Genomic DNA, 20,768 nt, shown 5'->3' with positions numbered 1-20,768 from the left:
TGGGTGGGTCAACTAATCCGTATGGATGAGGATGGTAAAGCCCGAAGAGTCTATAAGAGCAATATCTATGGTAGAAAGAGAAGAAGACCCTGCCTGAGATGAAACGATGGCGTAGGCCAAGATGCCAGACAGCTTTTAAGGATATCGAATTGGTGGACTTCAGCCCAAAACTGGGATCTCTGGAGTTCCTTTTTAAGACAGGCCTAGACCTGATACAGGTTCTTGCTTCGTTGATGATGATGATGAAGTGTAACAAGGCGAAGTGAAAGAATCACGGAAGATCGAGAGTGCAAACTATGAGACCTTCTTTTGGTGTACGGTGCAGCGCACTATTTTTAAATTTTACTGTTGCATATCGCGATTTGCCCACCTTAATTATAGCCAGAAAACAAAAAAAAAAGAATTTCCGGATAATGTCAAAAAAAAATTTATCAATATTTCTAGGACCAGTTGTCCTCTTTCTTCGTGAGCCTTACTATCAGAATCACTGAGGACAAGGAATATCGGATTAAAATTCCCTGCAAAAGAGGAGAACTGGTCCGCGAAATATTTTTTTTTTTTTTGTATTATCGGAGAAATAATTTTTGGGGGGGAATTGGGCAGTTACCTAAAGGGACCATTCTTAGAAACTATTCAACCGAAAATTCTGAAAAAAAAATCATGAAGCTGCTACTATACGGTACCTAGGGGTCAAAATACTCACTATACGGATATATAATAGTAGAGGAGAAGGTCTAAATTTGGCCCCTGCTGGTATTTTGGCCCCCTACGATTCTACGCGACACAAAACAGCCACAGATAAAAACGCCACTGTGCAACAACCACAATCTTAACAGCTGTTTTTTCATGTATCCATATGTCATTTAAATGACAAATGGTAGAGACAAATTCTAGTTTCTGTTCTTTGTGTTCTTCTAACTTTCTTCCAAGAAGATATTTGTTGTCGGTATTCCTGTAAATGTGGCATGTTTAAATGGTGTTTTGTGCTAAAAAGTTTTTACAGGTTCAGCAGTATTACATATCAAGGTAATGCTGAAGCACGGCTTACTTTTCGTTTTATTTTTTGCTTTTTTTTTCTGTGATTGCATAAGTCTAATATGGCCCCCCGTTCGGTTTCGATTATGGCCTCCGGGGGCCATAATCGATGTTTGAAACACAAAAGTATTAAAGATTGCTGCATTGTTTCCTATAGATGCCCCGGAACAGCATTATGTTAACCGTAGCCAAAAAGAGGAAAACATGGGACCCGGAACAAATGAAAAAAGCTATAGATGCAGTCAGGAGTAAGACGATGGGTTACAAAAAAGCCGTAAAAATGTTTGGCGTACCGAGGACTACATTAAGAAGGTTGGTGCACGATCTAGGAGAGTCTGAAAAAATTGTTGAAAAACCGCTAGGCAGGAAAACTGTACTTCCACTTAATATAGAAAAGAAACTCGTGGAGTATATTCTTCTAATGGAAGCGAAATACTATGGTCTAACACGAATAGATGTTCGGCGAATGGCCTATCAGTTAGCTTTGAAAAATAACATACCCAACAATTTTACAAAGGAAATAGCAGGGCGTTCGTGGTTAGACCTTTTCCTACGAAGACACAAACACGAACTTTCTTTAAGGAAACCATTAGGAACATCTTTTGCCCGTGTTCAAGGCTTTAACCGTGAGGCAGTAAAGGAATTTTTTGAGATTTTGAAGGCGGAAATGGAAAAAATTCGATACCCTCCTGATCGCATTTTCAACGTTGACGAGACCGGGCTGACAATCGTTCAATCTAAAGTTCCTCAAATAATTGGGAAGAAAGGCAAAAAACAAATAGGTGCTTTAACTGCTGCGGAACGAGGATCATTGATGACCGTGGTTTGCTGTATGAATGTTTCCGGGTTTTTTATACCACCCATGATGATTTTCCCCAGAAAAAATTATTCCGATATACTTATGAAAGGAGCTCCGCATGGTGCTATCGGCAAAGTCCACCCATCCGGCTGGATTCAAACGAATTTATTCACCGATTGGTTTTGTCATTTTCTTTCTAAAACAAATCCAACTAAGGAGTCGCCTGTACTGTTAATACTCGACGGGCATTACAGCCACACTCGTAACATTGAACTTCTGGAGTTAGCTCATGAGAACTATGTAACAATAGTTACTCTTCCACCTCACACCACGCATAAATTGCAGCCCCTGAATAAAACCTTTATGGGGGCACTAAAAACCTATTATAGTGAAGAAATCCGAAATTTCTTGTTGCATTCCGATCGGTTGCTTAAACCCTACGATATCGCCGACTTGTTTGGTCGAGCCTATCTACGAAGCTCAACAGGAGAAATCGCTGCAAATGGATTTCGCGTCACCGGAATCTACCCCTTTAATCCGCAGATTTTTTCTGACGAAGATTTTTTAGCAGAAGCTCAAGTTTATAACGATGAAAACACTTCCGAAAACCGCCCAGGGAGCAACACACAGGAAAATTTGACTGCATCGCAAAGCGATGAGTTGTTGCATCATCAGTTAAACATCATAGTTTCACCAGAAATTATTCAACCAATACCAAAACCTAAAAATAAAGCTTCGAATCGAGGGCGAAAACGTACCACACCAAAAGTACTCACTTCTTCTGCATATAGAACACACCTGGCAGGTACATCAAGTGCTTCAGATGGAAATCAGAATCCTGACAATATCCAAAGTCGTAGCCGTGGAGGGAAAACCACTGTCTCAGATGAAAATCATTTAGACACACAATCCGACAGCTTCGACGAAGGACCTTCAAATGATAAAATACCAACGAGCTTGGATGCAGAATGCTTATTTTGTGATGCAAGGTATTCAAATGACCAACAAGGGGAGGAGTGGATTCAATGCCAGGGATGCAATTTATGGGCTCATTGCGTTTGTGCGGGAAACGAAGGAGATTATTATATTTGCGATTTTTGCCGATAACTTTATTTTATATGTATTTTATCTTGATTTCGTTTTTATTATGTTCATTATTATTTTCTTATTAATGGATTTACTTAATTTTAAGAAAAGAAGGTAATTTATTGTTTATTTTTTACTTAATTGTTAAGTTTTGGAGAATATTTTTTAAAGAATTTTTCATACTTCCAATATGGCCCCCTGGGTGCCATATTACCCACACTTTACATCAAAACCAAAATTTTGGATATGTCGAAATATACGATTTTGTTAAAAATATATGGAATTTTATCATGTTTTTTCCTTACGAATCAATGACCAGGAGAATATTGAAATGCATAGCACATGAAACTTGACATGCCGATCTTCATTTTTCTTTTCATGCTCGAAAAACAAAAGGGGGGCCACATTTAGACCTTCTCCTCTATATATATAACATTTCTTTGGAAATAAGTGGAAACCCCTTAAATTCATCCTAGAATCATAAAATTGCAGTAATATGGGCTGTAACAGAAAACACGATACTGCAAAGTTTGGTGGAAATCGCATTATTACTAATAAAATTATAATCTAGTGCTGGAAAAGTCAGGATCATGCTGTAAATAGCCTGACATACTAAGTGGGTAAACATTGGAAGCCAAATACAAATGAGACCCACGTTCACTCAAATATTTGAGAAATGCACAAAATCATTCATATATGAAATGTCCAGCTTCCGTCTTCTCTACTTATTTGATTTGTAGGCACGCAACTCAGAAGATATACCTTTTTAAACCGTATTACAAAACGATTATTATTTTAGCATTGATAATGATTTATGAAAGCGGTGGCAGATGAAAGGTGTGCGTTGCTCGAAAGGGGGTTGAATAAATTAAAAATGTATAGATTGCTTCTATCAAAAACGTAACGGTTGAAGAAGCTGTTCAGGAGTCTAATAACTACTATAGCCCTCTGCCGAGTTTGGATAGCTATGATGGTGTGTTCCCCTCTCTTCCTAGTAAAGGGCTCCGGTGCCGTTAAAAAGAAAAATCCGGGCGTTGCCCAGCAAAAACCCCCTGCAAGAACAGTGCCCAATTTTTTCAAACCAACCGCTCCGTATGCGGTGATATCGAAGTACCAGGGGGAAATCAGTAAAATATTGCTAGTACTGTATGAAACTGCTATAAAACATGATGATCAAGAACTTAAGAGTAAAGTTGCTGACGTAGTGAAGACACTCAATCAGACCGACTTAGGAAATGGTCACCTAATTTCTCGCTGTAGCATTGGTGAAAAAGCCTTGGGGTAAATAAGTAAAACATAGAATATTATACTAATAGCAACAGCTTCGATATTCTTGCGCTGCTTTCGTTTACGGAGGATATCTATAGTGGTGTCATTTTGACTTTCCGGAAATCCTGCATGCTCAAGAATGAGAAAAACATCAAGTTGGTCTGAAGAAGCAATTGATGAGCCAATATTCAGAGATATGCGGTGAATCAGAATACTCTTCAAGGCACATCCTCGAAAACACCCTTCCATTGCGACAGCACATGCTTCATCGATGCAGAAATCTTTTTTTTTTTTTTTGGAGGAGGTGGAAATCTTCAAAAGACTCTGGCCTGGGCACGCCAGAGTGTGGGATTTTTACCCACTAAAACCACCCCCGACTCCCCCCCCCCTACCCCGTGGGACCACCTTTAGGTATTACATCACGGGGCGGAGTTAGCTTACTTTAGCTAGGTCTCCTTTCGTCTACCCGCGGGGTTCGTAACACCGTCTTCCTCAATTCTTCTGTTTTTCGCAGTTTTTCCTGGATTACAGCGATCATAGAATTGATCGCATCCCAGTCTTCCTGACAGGCAAAATTTTCCGGTGATAGCACTTCACCTAGAGTTTCCTTCAGGTTCCTCCTTTCTTCCAGGAACCTAGGACACTGGAAGAAAACGTGCGCCGGGTCCTCTAGGACCCCGCAGTTTGGACAATTAGGCGAGGTGTCCAATTTAAACCTGTGCAGGTATTGACGGTATCCTCCCTGGCCGGTGAGAAACTGGGTGAGATTATAACTGATCTCCCCATGCTTTCTCTCCAGCCACTCCTCGATGGAAGGGATCAACCTGTAAGTCCAACGACCCTTTTCTGACTGCTCCCATCGCTGTTGCCACCTGCTTATGGATCTCTCCCTTTCGACTTTTTTCACCTGAGATAAGGGAGAGATGGACCTGGTGTTATAAATGTTCATCATTTCGGTTGCCAGGATGTCAATCGGCATCATTCCTGAGATGATGAACGCTGCATCGTCTGAGACGGTCCTGAAGGCAGAACACACCCTTAGAGATGTTCTTCTGTAGACCGCACTCAGTTTATGTATATTGCCTAAAACCTGCAGTGCTTTTCCCCAAACTGGGACTGCATACAGCATGATAGAGCTCACCACACTGGCTATGAGCAGCCTGCAAGTATGCCGCGGGCCTCCTACGTTCGGCATCATCCTTGCTAGAGAAATGCTCGTGGTGGATGCTCGTTTACAAGTATGCTCTATGTGCTGCTTAAAATTAAGTCCTCCGTCTATCATCACCCCCAAGTATTTGATGGCCGGCTTGGAAGTGATGATACGATTCCCGATTCTAATGCAGACGTAATTTCTTTTGCGGCGCTTAGTGATGAGGACCGCTTCCGTCTTTTCCTCCGCGAGTGCCAGTTCAGCACTCTCTAAATAAGCCTTAATAACACTGATTGCTTCGCTTGAGTACAACTCAGCATCCTCGAGATGCTTTGCAAACACAACCAGTGCTATATCATCGGCGTAACCCACCACCGTAGCCTCCTCCGGAACCGGAAGGTTGAGCACATCATTATACATGATGTTCCACAGTAGTGGGCCCAGTACAGAGCCCTGGGGGACACCCGCGGAGACAACGTACTCTTTGGATCCGTCATCGGTATCATACCAGAGTGTCCGCTCTTTCAAGTAGCTATCGATAATAGCGGCGAGGTAGGTGGGAACACCAATCGTCGCCAGAGACTTTCGTATAAGGTTCCAATTGGCCGAGTTAAATGCATTCCTCACATCCAGGGTTACCACCACGCAGTATTTGCTGGTACAACCCCTTCCGTGAATTGCATTTTCGGCCAAGCCAGTAACCATTTTGATGGCATCAATGGTTGATCTGGCTTTTGCGGAACCCATACTGCCTCTCTGAAAGGCCCCCTTGGCTCTCGACGACTGGAAGTAATCTATTATAAATGGCTCGCTCCAACATTTTCCCCATAGTGTCGAGAGGACATATGGGTCTATAGAAGGACGGTTCACCTGGAGGTTTGCCAGCCTTAGGCAACAGTACCAGTTTCTGCCGCTTCCATGGTGCAGGAAAAATACCCTCCGACATGCACGTTTCAAACAGCTCCGCGAACATATCCGGTCTACTTTTGACGGCAAGTTTGAGAGCCTTATTCGGAATGTCGTCAAGACCCGGGGCTTTACTGTCGCCTATTCGACTGCAGATGTCTAGCAGCTCGTCCCTGGTGACTGGTGGAATCGGCGTCACATTCAGGGGGCGCTGGAAGGTGTCAGCACTCCCTCTTGCTGGGGAAATAACCCCTGGATTATTTTCAACAAGAGCATAGGGCACGTGATCTGCGGAGACGATCGACCTCTGAATCGTCCTGTCACGATTTTATAGGCGCTACCCCACGGATTTATGTCCGCTTCCGAACAGAGCCCCTTAAAACATTCCCTCTTATTCCGCTGGATGGCGAGCTTGAGGTTCTTGCGAGCTTCCCTATAGGCATGCTCCTTTTGCCCCTGATCGGTCCTACCTATTGCCCTCTGAGCTGTTCGTCTGGCTCTGTGGCAAATCGATCGAAGATTGGCAAGTTTACTATTCCACCAATAATTGGGTCTTCTAGTGGGGAATGAACATCTCCTAGGCATCGACGCGTCACATACTTTAGAGATGCTCTGTGTGACATGGAGAGCTCTATCCGTGGAGGTGCCTGCTTTGCTAGGCAAGTCTAGCCACACCTCCATGAATGTCTGCTCATCCATCGCTTTGGGGGACCATCCTGGTGTTCCTCTGGATTTCGGCTTCCGGGGTGCGGGTCTCCTGCCTTGTGGCTCCATCCTTAGTTCAAAGGTGGCCTGGTGGTCGCTGTACGTGAAGTCCTCACTAACTTGCCAGGACGTGTCACGTGCTAACGCAGGGCTGATAAAAGTCAGATCTACAATTGACCCAGTTCCCCCTTTCCGATAAGTGTTTATATCGCCTTCGTTGGCCAGAACCACATCCAACTGGGCGAATGCTTCTAATAAGCACCGCCCCCTTGCGTTAGTCTCTTTGCTGCCCCACTCGATAGCCCACGCATTAAAGTCACCGGCTATCACCTTTGGACTCCGTCCCTTTGCATCGTGAACAAGATCGTCTAACAGTTCTTCAAACTCGGGCAGTGTGAGGCTCGGTGGGGCGTAACAGCTATATATGAATATACCGCTTATTTTTGCCCACACAAAACCTCTAGCCGCCTGACCCATGCTATATTGTATGGCTTGACGACCGCACGCCCATATCGCCCCTCCACCAGTCGAATCTGTGACCCATACAGCACCGTCAAGATTTCTTTACGGTTCACTAATGATAGCAATCTCCATTGCGGATTCGTAAGTGGTCTGCGCAAGCAAATCTTGTGCGACCCTGCAATGATTAACGTTTATTTGTATTAACCTCATTTTTTCACTGCAGTTAACGCCTTCCTAAATTCTGGGCATTTCCCACTTCCGGCAATATGCCGGTTATCCCTTCCCTCCTTTTCTTCGCACAAAATGCATTTGGGGTCTCTTTTGCACTCCTTGGCAAAATGTCCTTTTTCCCCACATCTTCGACATCGATCGGACCGATCGATGCCGCTAGTGCATGCCTTCGCGAAGTGTCCAAACATTAGGCATTTGAAGCACCTTTTTAAGGAGATCTGTTCCTTTAGTCGGCAAACAACCCATCCAATCCGAACCTTCCCCACGGCCAACAACTTCTGCGCTGACTCCACTGGCAGTCGCATTGTGGCCGTTTGAGTACCGCCATAAGCCTTTCTTAGGCTCACGATGGATTCTTCCCTGAAATCCTCCAACTTGAATTCTTCCTTCAAGGCAGTGGATGTTACCTCATCGAGATCCTTGCACTGAATATAGATCTCATGTTTTTGGGAACGAACCGCGACATTCTCCCCAAGTGAGTTTAAAACTTGGTTACGAAAGTCGTCAGTTTTACCCACGCTGGATTTTTTCAGCTCAAACATGAGATCACCTTTCTGGGTCCTCCGGATTTTGCTAACATTTCCGCCTAGGTCTTTTAGGTCGGGGTCAGATTTCACCTTCTTCAGTATCTCCGCATATGTTAGATGTCCTCTGCTGGAGATTACAATTGCCTCCGGGCGAATTCGCACCTTTGGTTTCTTATTTCTTTTTTTATTCACGACCTTAGTCCAACCATCGTTCTTATTTTCTTTCAGTTTCGGTTCGCTAGCCGACTTTCCTACTTTTGGTACTTCGGGCCCTTCTGAACTTTTAGTTCCCTTTGTTGGACTGGTCAAGACCCCTTTTTTCCTTTTTGGGGCCTGTTGATTCCCCAAAGCTTCCCCCTCCTTGTCTCTCACTCTTTTACTTGAGCGAAGGTCGGCGACTTTGTGCTTGGGTGTCACTTGGGTCGCCTGTGACACTGTTGAGGCTGAGATGTCCGGCTTTTCCTTAGGCTTTCTTATTTCTTCCTGTGACCTATTATAAAGCACCCTGATGGCTCTCACCATGTTCTTAATGGCTTGGTGCACGTTGTGCTTGTCCTTGATGAATTCGGACAGCTCAACTATTTTCGTCCCAAGCTGCATAAAAGGTAGTTCTTCTGGGTCAGGGCTCTGTTCTCGGTGAGTCCTGACCAGACTACTCCTTTTACTGACTCCTTCACCTTTTTCAGTTGCTGAGCTCCCATGAGCTTTCTCTTTTGCCGGCTTTGATATTGAAGGAGATCGTAAAATTGATGAGCTTCTCCTGAATGGGTCTATTTGCTGCTGCTGGAGTACCTCTTGATCAGATCCGATGGGTGTCGAAATCGCCTTTTTTGGCCAGCTATCTCCTTTTAGCCTATCATTCTTTGCCTTCGCAATTGGTGTTCTTGGCAGAGTTGTGCTTCGTTTGAACACCTCCTTCTCCAAATCTGAAACACTTGTAGTATTAGATGCAACGGTGGCCAAGTTGTCCACCACCGAAGCACTGCGGTCGAGGGATATCGACGGCCGGGAGCCCACTTGCTCACTCCCAAAAGCCGCCGGTACTGGGGTTCCGAGCCCCTGCATCGTAACTTTACTCCTTCGCGATTCGTCCATGTTGGTTTTATTTTCTGGGTGTCCTTCCCATAGCCATTTTGGTCCACGCACCAGAGATGAGCAAACACTAGCCCATGCACAGTCAGAAAAGAAAAGTACATGAACACATATTTACACATTAATAGGTATGCCCCAATCCGCCAGCTGGGGTCGCGCCTGATGGGAGATCGGGCCACTCCTCACAGGTCGATGCAGAGATCTAACTGCTGGTGGAACAGTAAACTGTCTGATTTTCAGTCGGTGCGTCATCGGACCGAACGAGCGGCACTTAAAGGAGTGACTAGGAAGTGAAACAACGTGTCTTCAATGAATCTTGAAGAAACCTTAAGCTAGCCATACAGGAACACAAGAGGGACTACTTCAAATAATAGCGCCATAAGGAATCGCCAACGGGGTAGTAATCGGGATCATTACAATTAGAATTACATAGCAAATTAGCTAGTCCACTCCCAAAAGCTGCCTGTATTGAGTTTCCGAAGTTCTGCACTTTTTAAGGTTTTGTGTAAACACAAAACCTTATTAAAATCGGTTTACTGTCTGTCTGTCTGTTTGTCCGTCACACGCATTTTTCTCGGAGACGGTTATAGCGATTGACACCAAATTTGGTAGAAAGGTGGGACCTGTGAACGCTCACGCATACAGTGAATTACATCCTTTTACGTCGAATTTAAGGGGGGGTCCACATACATGCAAAAGGGGGGGGGGGGGGGGGGGGTAAAATTTTTTTTCATCAAATATAGTCATGTGGGGTATCAAATTAAAGGTCTCGATTAATACTTTTCAAAGCCGATCTTAGTTTTGACATTTGTTAGAAAGGTGGGGAGTGCGGGGGGTTGAAAGTGACCATTCCTTTAAGGGGGCCATTGTCAGAAACTACCCAACCGAAAAATTTGAAAAAAATCAGGAAGCTGCCACTATATGGTGCCTGGGCTCCGAAATACCTTCCATACTGATATCTGTAGAAATAAAGTTAATAATAGTATATTACCATAATTTTTAGTAATTGGCTGCAAAACCCCCCTTAAGTTCATATTAGCAACATGAAATTTCGCAATAATATAGGGCATAACATAAAGCATGATCTCACCAAGTTTGGTCGTACCTGAAGCGTCCAGCTTCCGGTTTCCCGACTTGTTTATTTTTTTTTATCCCAATAATAATCTCATGATAATTTTACAAAAACGTTTTTTAAACGTATCTATTCCTTCATTTCAGGTCGCTTCCGCAACGATTGGGAAAACAACCAGTTAAATTCCGGAAAAAAAAGCTCAGAGAATGCCTTCCTGGGAGTAGATACCATCATCTTCTGAGAAGATATGTCTCTGAATATCTTAGAAAACAGTACAGAAAGTTTTCTGGCCAACACAACCGTAAACCTTATTTTGAAAAGTGATGGAAATAAGAATGTTTCCACTCATTTCATCCCATCCAGCACTTGGAGTATGGGCAAAATACAGATATCCTTCTACGCGGTTATATTTCTCCTGGCAGTTGTTGGAAACTCACTTGTGATATTGACGTTAGTCCAAAATCGCCGTATGCGAACAATCACAAATTTGTTTTTGTTGAATTTGGCTTTTTCGGATCTACTTCTTGGCGTTTTATGCATGCCCTTCACCCTGGTTGGAGCACTACTTCGGGATTTTATATTTGGCGAATTTATGTGTAAAATTCTTCCATATCTTCAGGGTAAGTACAGATCAAATCCAAATTGTTTACGCTTTTCTTGATTTCAGCAGATTCTTCACGTTTTACCTGTGAAGGATTTACTCTCCATTAGTAGTCGCTACATTAGTTTATACTTAGAAATACCCCTACAGTGGGGTACAGATGGCTCCCCGAGCATAATAATCAATTTGCACAAATCTTCATATCTTAGAAGTTTTACAGGACCCCAATTCTGGGAAATAATAAAATTGGAAGGGATGCTATCTTAAAAAGTGGAAAATGTATTCTAGATAAGAAGGATCCAATATTGACTAGATATTCGTTCGTACCTTTTGCTTGCCCTTTTCACAACCCCCATATGAGTGATATCAAAGATGAAAATGGGGTGCGTCTTATGTTTTTGAAATATGATATCTCAGTATAGATTTTGAAAGAAGGCTCTCTTAGATCCTCCACAAGGAGTGTAAGGAGCAGAGCATTTATAACCATGATAACGCATTTATGTCGCTCGACTGAGTGGTAGAAATTAAATTGTTAATGACAGACAATAATTGCGCCGCAATTAGTTCGCTTCGGTACTAGCCCGAAAGTGCGAAAGGAAGGCGCGATGGGAAGACCACATTCCCTGACAACAATAACAACGAACATCGTTATTCTCAATTTACCTCCTTTGTCGCGGGGGCTTTACGGTTCCTGTGTACATTCACTCTTCTCGGGAAATTACCAATAAAAACTTTTCAGTGGTGTTGCGAGTTCTTGTGAGCTTTGAATATGACTATTAGTTTTTATGGATTAATTCTTTAGAGGATATCCTAGCCCAACAATGTGAAGAGAGAAGTGCGCGCCTCGGAAAAACCAATTCAATGGCTTTCTCTAATGAAGCCGAGTGCCTTCGTTATTATCTACGGTTGAGTACTCCGCAGGTTTAGGATATGCTCTCCTTTCAGGAATTGAATACTTCGTTAGACAGAACATTAGCCGGGATGTTTTAGGGGGAGAGGCATGAAGAATGTTCTACGTCGTTTAACCATACTCGTTAATTTTCACATTTCTTACTGGATATGTAATGCGCCTGTTATTGTTTTATGTCTGAAGACTGTGCCGAGTGTGGATGTGTATAACGACGAGTATCTGTATTAAAAGTTAATTCAGCCTTAAAAAGTATATTATGTATTTATAATGCAAATGACACGCTTACTTTCGAATCATTTAATGTCCCTAGTGGAGGTGGGGAAGGCACCGAGGCAGCGGACGAACTAGCCAAGAAGGGAGCAGGGACGCCTTTACACGGGCCAGAACCCTTCTGTGGAATCGGAAACGGTTTCATGGCTATGAATCGAAGAAATGAAGAGGAACGGTTGAGGGAACTATACTGGGCGGGCCTACCAGGGATGGAGCAGTCCAGGGTGCTTATTGGGGGATACGAACCCATACGCACAAAGGATTGCTTAAACCTCACCAAAAAGAACCTCCGAATCATAGTGGGAATTCTCACTGATCATTGTCGGCTGAACTATCACCTAGGGAAGCTAGGGATATCTACGGACACTGCCTGTATGTTTTGTGAGGAGGAGGACGAAACTTCTATATACGTCCTGGGACAGTGTCCGGCACTTGTGGAAAGTAGGTCAAGGCATCCGGGAGAACACTTACTACCAGATGCAAGGCTGAAAGATACTAAAGAAAGAAGAAAGGCTGAAAGAACATACCAAAGTTCCTAACGGTTATAGGTCTGCTTGAGACACTATGATCAATAGGTACGCTATAACCAGTAAAAGGGGCACAATAGTTCTTCAAGGACACGGTGCGACTTTCCCTTAACAGAATAATAATAATTGGAGGTGGGGATAGGTATGTATGCAGGTGAATAGGCAGTTTTTACCAACTCTTCTACTTCGGTGCGGCCCTGACATAAACGGACTGCCCGGGTCAGTACTCCCATTTAAACTGACTACTTGGGACTATGATGCATACTGGAGCTGGTGATTTGTTCCCTACTCTCGGTGGACATTGTTGTCCATCTTTATTCGGTGCATTACCGGATAGCTGAGTGGTTAGAGCACGAGGCTGTCGTAGGGAAGGTCGCGATTCAAATCTCACTGGTCAGTGGGATTTGTATCGTGATCTGACGTCGGATACCAGTCGACTCAGCTGTGAATGAGTACCTGAGTCAAATCAGGGTAATAATCTCGCTGATCACATTGCCTCCTACAGTATTACTGTAGTGTACCGTTGCGGTCTTGAATCAAGTATTCTAACACACTTCAAGACCCTGATTCAATTGGATTGTTAGGCCAACGATTATTTTCCGAGTTGTCACAATCCCGGCACTAAGTGCCAAGCATTTAGACTCGGACGACCCTACCTACTTAAAAGCTAAAGGGGCGCTGGTGGTGGTGGCCGGGGGTAGGTCAATGGGAGGATCTGTCGGGAACTGCCCGCAATATCGAGCACGTATGCAGAATCGTGTGTGTATGTGTGTGTGTGGTGGGGGAGAAGCTACAGCTTCTGAGCACTTAGGCCGCGTTGGTCCATTGTACTCGCCTCCCCCGTCTAACGGAATATTCCGGATTCGTTAACGCATCGCAGGATTTCCGTTAGTGGATGTGATGCTACCCGTCGCAATTGGAGGACATCGGCACCAAATATCTGATGCCTGATGCGTCCATAGGCGGGGCATTCACATAGGAAATGCTCCATGGATTCCGCTTCCTCATTACAGGAGGGACACGTATCATCTTCGGTAATTCCTATTCTGAACATATGCCCAGCTAGTGAATTATGGCCTGTCAGAATGCCCACAATACACGTGCAAGTCCTCCTGCTTTTCGACAGGATAAACTTTGCGGTACGTATGTTGGGTTCTGGCAGGAAAAGTTTGGTGTGTCGAGCAGCATTTAAGCTCTGCCACCTGTCGTTATGGGAAACTTGTTCCCAGTTTTTGAAAACAGATTTAGCCAATGCTACTGATACCCCAATTGCTGGCTCCGGTACCGGCATAGGGGAGATTGACGCCTCTTTCGCTAAAGCGTCCGAGATTTCATTTCCCTCTATGCCACAGTGACCAGGTACCCAGAGTAGTTCCACCGTACTGAATCTAGACATAGAGTTCAAACGGTTTCTGCATTCCTGAACGATTTTCGAGGTGATTAAAGGACTGCTCAATGCCCTCAGTGCAGCTTGACTGTCACTGCAGATCGCGATGCACCTGCCCTTCAACCGCTCGTCAATCACCCTTAGGATCGCATAAACTTCGGCTTGAAAAACCGTTGCATATTGTCCCAAAGGAAAAGCCCACTTCTCGTTTTTATTCGAGAGGTAGACTCCGGCTCCAGAAGCCTCTTCTGTTTTTGAGCCATCGGTGTAGAAGACTTCCGTATACCCCGCCACGCATTCCTCTGGGTCTTCCCAGTCCTCTCTACGCTTCATTTGGATTTAGTCCTCCCAGTAACTCTTCCAATTCCCTGTGCCCCCCATATCCGCTGTTTTCCCATAGATCTAATCGAATTAGCCTATGAGCTGCTCTCATTGCAGTGCTTTGAATAAATATATCCAGGAGCTGCAAATTGAGTAGTGCATTCAGAGCTGCGCCGGATGTCGTGCTCATGGCACCAGTGATACCCAGACAAACAGTTCTTTGCAGTGCGTCTAGTTTACGGTGAAAACCTTTTTGTCTCACCTTAACCCACCACACTACGGATGCATATACGAACATCGGCCTAATGATGGCAACGTATATCCACATTACCACATGAGGCCTGAGTCCCCGTGTCGAGGCAAAGGTCCGTCTGCACAGCCCATAAGCTGTGAGAGCTCGTTTCATCTTTACCTCTACATGTTTGTTCCAAAGAAGTTTTTTATCTAGAGTGACCCCCAGATATTTCACTTCTTCGGAGAGTTGAAGGGTAGTACCCCTCATCTCAGGGAGACAAAGTCCATCCAGTTTTCTCCTTTGTGTGAATAAAACCATTGTGCTTTTATTTGGATTAACTGACAAACCATGTCTAAGGCACCAGCTGTCTATCAAATCAACGGCACGCTGTATGTTCCTTCACCCTGTTCCAAGATCCCGATCAACAGCAAGTACAGCCACGTCATCAGCATAAGCTTGAACGTGTATTGGCAAATTTTGCAGTTCGCAAAGCAGTGAGTCGATCAGCATACTCCACAGAAGCGGCAAAAGCACACCTCCTTGGGGGCAGCCCTTCGTCGCTTCTGTAGTCAGGTAGCGATCGACCCCTACCCCAGCGCACAACAACCTTTGCGTTAGCATAGCATGGATCCACTTAATTAAAGCATCATCAACACCGTGCGCTCTGGCGGCATCACAAAGTTTTTGAAAAGGCGAACAGTCAAAAGCCCCTTCAATGTCCACGAACACCCCCATCGCGTACTCACCATTCAAAGTTGCATCCTCTATCTTTGTGACCAAAGAATGAAGAACAGACTCACAGGACTTTCCACGTTGGTAAGCATGTTGGTTTTCACTAAGTGGGTGTGACCTAAGTGCGTTTCCACGAATATGACGCTCCACCAGTCTCTCCAAACCTTTCAGCAAGAATGAAGTCAAGCTGATCTGTCTGAAGTTCTTTGGATTAGAATAGTCATCTTTCCCAGGTTTCGGTATGAAAACTACCTTAACCTGTTGCCAAGAAGAAGGCACGTAGCCCAGAGCAAGACATCCTCGAAAAGTATTTCTTAGAGGTCGCTCTAAATGTTCCATACCCTCCTTCAGCATTGCCGGATAGATGCCATCCATGCCAGGTGCTTTGAAATGTTCAAAGGACAGTATGGCAGCTCTCACCTTTTCATGGGTAACAACCGCTTTCGCAGTGTTCCAGTTCCCCTTACAACGCTTGCGTGTTGAAGGGGTTGCAAGAACCGTCAACTCTCCCCCTACCACTTCTCTCACCCGTTCTCCCGGGTGGTGTACTTTCAGGAGGGTCTGTACTGAGTCCAGTCTGGAGCTCGTGAAAGTACCGTCGGGTTTTCTAAGAGAATCCAACTTGGCCGACTCATCCCTTTTGAGGACTCTGCACAGCCTTGAAGTCTCCCTTTCGCCTTCCAGTTCCTCACAGTACGCTCTAAAGGAGTCTCGTTTCGAGCACCTCACGAGCCTCTTATATTCACGTTGTGAGTTCCTGAAATTTAACCAGTCTTCGTCCTTGTTACTTTTGCAAGCACGATTTAGAAGTCGCCTGGTTGATTTCCTGAGTTTTTGCAGTTCTCGGTTCCACCAAGGAACCGTTTTACCGCTTTGGCCTCGGGAAATAGGACAAGCCTCTTCATAGCACTCTAAAAGTGTGCCGTTCAGAGTTTTCAATGCATCTTCCAGCACCAAAGGAGTCCTTAGTCGCCTAGGGAACTGTACTTTATTGCCAAGAAGTTCATTGAACTTTGCTCAATCCGTTTTCCTAGGGTTCCGTCTTTGTACTGCAGACTGTTCGCCCGCAATAGTCAGATTGAATTCTAGATATCGGTGATCTGACAGTGAGACCTCGTCTAGCACTCGCCAGTGTGTAATCAACTCTAACAATTTTGGGGTACAGATTGTTAGGTCAATTACTTCGTTTCTTCTCGGCCCCACGAACGTAGGGGCGCACCCTACGTTTGCAGTCATAAGACCAGCTGAAGTGATGAAACCAAATAGCTCCTCTCCTCTTGGATTGCATTTGCTACTGCCCCAACAAATATGTTGAGCATTCGCATCGTAACCTATTAAGAGTTCGAGACTACTTGATCCTGCATACGCCACCAGATCCCTAAGTTCTTGCGTCGGTGGAAGATATAAAGAATCATAGGGTAAATAAGCGGAGGCAACTATGATGTTTTTGCTCTCGCCATTTATTTGGTATTGTATGATGACCGTAGCTAAGTCCTGGGAACAATATTGTCTCAGCATAGTTGCTTCTAACCGTCAGGACGCAAGCTCTCGGTCTTATGGATCTTTCGTCGTAGAAGATCCTAGCCCCCTTTACTGATCTAATGCCACAGATTCTGTTAAATTGAATCCACGGTTCTTGCACCAGAAAGATATAGGGGAAATCCTGCAGCTTTGTCATTCTCGCTGCCAATAGGTAGGAGGGAGCTTTGGCATGCTGCAGGTTGATTTGACCAATCTTTATGTTTTTCGACATAAACTTAGTCTATTGTCGCTGACAGAAGAGTCTGGTGCGTCCAGTGTGGATCTTACCGGGGTTTCCAGTTTATCCCCACCTTCCGCCGGAGATTCCGCTTCCTTGTGTCCGATTTCTCTGGGCGTTACCTCGCCTAGTGGTACAGCCACGTCCATGTCCTCATTCCCAAGGTGCTTCATCTTCCTTCGCAGTGCTCTCTTCTGCCGTCGGCTTCGGGCCTTTCCAGGTTCACGGTGTCCGGGCCGCTTGGATCCATTTCCACACACCGGCATTAAACCAGTGGCGTCCACGTCACCAGCTTCCCGTTCTTCCGCTCTTCCTGGTAAGGATGAAGGAGAAGGTTCTGACAGGCAGAATTCAGCCGTAGTCGGATTTCCAGTTTCTCCCAATTTGAAAGTTTCCGTACTTTCCTTTCTGGCTAACTTCGCCGTAGGCACCAAGCGCAAACTTTCCACTGAGTCGGAAAGCATGCCTTCTACAGATTGATCTGTAGGCGAATATGAATATGGTGAGGCCTCCAAAATCCGCGCCTCGGCCGTGACATGATTGCTCATGGTCGCGGGTGGATTCGAAGTCAGTGACTTCTTACCACTTGGAGAGTTTAAATCCATCGTTTCCATATTCATATTTTTGCAGAATCGTGTACTTGTGTATGGTTTAAACCTGACTGTGTGAGAGTTCCAGGACATCAAGGGAAGCCGTGAGGGATTTACGAACAATGCCAGTAGCTGACAATATTATACGAACTACAACCACCCGCTCGAGATGCCAAATTTCTTTGATTTCTCGAGCCAGTGGCTCATAGTTCACCTTCTACTCCACGTATTTCCGTTCGATGAACATAGTTGCGTTGCGCAAGCGAATATAGTTGTCCGTATCCGCCGTTGGACGTTTTCCAGATGGACCTTCGTCCACGGAAATATTCCGAATGTATAAGCCAGTGAAGGGATAGCGAATATATTCAATGTGCTATTTTATTCTTTCCCGAGTGGTGTGGTTTCAGTACCAACTTTACTCGTCGCAGGAGAGAATCCTTCAAATTATCAACTCGACAGAATTTTATTGGTCTCGAGGTGCGTATTGACTCTTTCACTAATAATGGACCTTATGAATTTGTATAGGATTGCTGAGCAAATCATCAGCCTTGTATCTGCGGGGTCCTGCGCCGTGTCCTTCTTAGGGATAAGGTAGGTAATCCCCGCAGTGAGGATGGGTGAAAATTCTTCCGGTCGACTAATGACCTGATTTATGTTGTGTGCCAACCGACCATGTATATTGGAGACCTTTTTGTACCAGAAGTTTTGCACCCGATGCAAACCTGGGGCCCTCCAGTTCTTCGAGTTGTTTATGGCTCGTCGAACTTCCTCTTCGATAACATCCGCAAAATGCATGCCAGGCATAGTGGCATGGCAGGCGCCTTCGGCGGTGATCAGCTCAGCATGCTGGGCAGCATGTTGGTGGCTTCACCGAGATCCAAGAATAAAAATTCCCCACGCATGTTGAAAATAATGGCGCCGCCTGTAGGATCAGCCGAGCGTTCTGGATTAGTACCAAGGAGGTGAAAGCCACAATTTGTGATCTTATTTACAACTCGGCTACATTGTGCTGCAGTTTGGGACCGAGAGGGTTGGGGGAGTACTGTGTTCCAGTGTGGTTATGATTTTGGTGGGCATTGTGGCTATTCAATCAGGTTTGACCTGATGTCTCCAAAGACTCTGAAGCAATGCGTGCATCCATCTTCCAGTCTTTTAGAAGAGTGTAATTACGCGGTGTATCTAGCCATTAAATTATTTGAAATAATCAAAACTTGCTTCTTTCATTCGCTAGTGTTATTCATTGGCCTTGCAAATACACATATTTCGGCAACCACTTGTTCCCTTCATCAGTGCTAATAAGGCTTGCTATCAAGACTGCCATCTACAATAGACTTCTCCTTATCAAAGAATATAAGTATGCACCATCGCAGTAACAATTTGAATTTAGATAAGCCCACTCAACGATCGATACCATAAATGCTGTTTTGAAACTGCCTCAAGACGCGTTGCCAGCTAATAAATGCTGCGCCGTGATGACGTTGGATGCCAAAATGTATTCAATTCAAACAGCTGGGAGTGGATAAAAACCTCACTGCTAAAACGTGTGCCCCTAGTTATTTGACTAGGTTCCTCGAAAGTTACCCTACGGATGAGGGACCCAAACAGTACACTGTCACAATAGGAGTACCACAGGGTTCAGTGTTGGTCCTCTTCTGTGGAATGTTATGTATAGTGGGGTGCTTGTCCTTCCCGTGCCAAAGGAGGCCTAGATAATTTGTTTTGCAGATGTTCTACTCGTGGTTGTTGTCGCGAAACAACCCGAAAACGTGGAAGTGTTCGCTAACAAAACCACATCTGATTTCCGACAGAATGGGCATATTGGAGCGATGGGTTGAGTACTTTGATGAGCTACTGAACAACCAGAACATTGGCGAGTTGGTGGTCTCGCCAACTGAAGACGACGGACAAATACTGCCACCACCAAGTTTAGGAGAAACAGTCCGTGCAATTCATCGGCTAAAAAATCATAATTCGCCTGGGGCCGATGGAATTACAACTGAATTGGTTAAATATGGAGGCGACCAGTTACACCAAGTGGTTCATCAACTTGTGCTCAAGGTATGGGACAGCAAATCAATGCCTGACGATTGGCAACGAGGCATTATCTGTCTCAATAAAAAGGGAGATATCACACAGTGCAGCAATTATAGAGGTATCACGTTGCTGAGTACCATCTATAAGATATTCTCCTCTATCTTGCTAGGCCGGATATTCCCATACGCCCAGAACATCATTGGCCCATACCAAAGAGGCTTCACTCCAGGCAAATCAGCAACAGATCAGATTTTCTCTGTGCGGCAAGCGATGGAAAAACTGTTGGAATATAGACAACGGTTGCACCATCTATTCATCGACTTTAAAGCCGCCTATGATGGCATAGCCAGGGTAAAACTGTACACGGCCATGAGAGAATTCGGTATCCCGACGAAATTAATAAGACGGACTAGGCTGACCCTGACCAATGTGCGAGGCCAGATAAAAGCAGCAGGATCACTCTCAAGACCATTCGACATCAACAACGGTCTACGACAAGGGGATGCCCTATCATGCGTCCTCTTTAATCTGGCCCTCGAGAAAGTGATCTGTGATGCTGAGATAGCTTTTCTATGGATAGATCTAGATCCCAAGTATCTAGACTTTCTCCGAAGAGTGATGACCTGTGTTTTTGCCTCATTGATTTTTATGCCCCAGGTCAGGTATTATTTGCAGAGATCTGATACATACTTCTCAATAGCATTAGCTGTCTTACCGGGTCGAAGGCTAGACGAGAAGATGAGCGTATCGTCCGCAAACTATAATAGTTTTATGCCTCTCTCTGGGATTGGAGCGTTAACAGTGAAAATGTTGTAAAGTGTAGGTCCTGAAATTGATCCCTGCGGTACTCTGGAAGTGACCGGTAGGAGATCGGAATATATATTTCACACGCTGACGTGTCTTCGGAGAAACTTATTACAAGTCTGATCACAGGGATCAGGGATAGGGAAATCGAGGTTAATTAATTTTCAAGATACACTGTGAACCCAAAGTAGTAGTTCGGAAGAATAGTTTTCTGATCGCAATATTGGTCCGGATAGTTCAAGCGGTTAGAGCGCTGCGATTTCG

General features: G+C 44.8%; 1 protein-coding gene across 1 annotated transcript in view; it reads left to right on the top strand.

Moving 5' to 3' along the window:
• Positions 1-20,768, top strand: part of LOC119658404 (cholecystokinin receptor type A-like) — a 209,005-nt gene that overhangs the window by 111,044 nt on the left and 77,193 nt on the right. The window contains exon 2 of the mRNA XM_038065793.1: positions 10,481-10,954. Within this exon, the coding sequence (XP_037921721.1) occupies positions 10,582-10,954 (373 nt within the window). The 5' untranslated portion in view covers positions 10,481-10,581. The remainder of the gene's footprint in view (positions 1-10,480; positions 10,955-20,768) is intronic.

Source organism: Hermetia illucens, chromosome 5, assembly GCF_905115235.1.
Source record: "Hermetia illucens chromosome 5, iHerIll2.2.curated.20191125, whole genome shotgun sequence".
Taxonomy (NCBI): domain Eukaryota; kingdom Metazoa; phylum Arthropoda; class Insecta; order Diptera; family Stratiomyidae; genus Hermetia; species Hermetia illucens.
The sequence above is the reverse complement of the archived record's forward strand: the minus strand, read 5'-3'. Positions and strand labels throughout refer to the sequence as shown.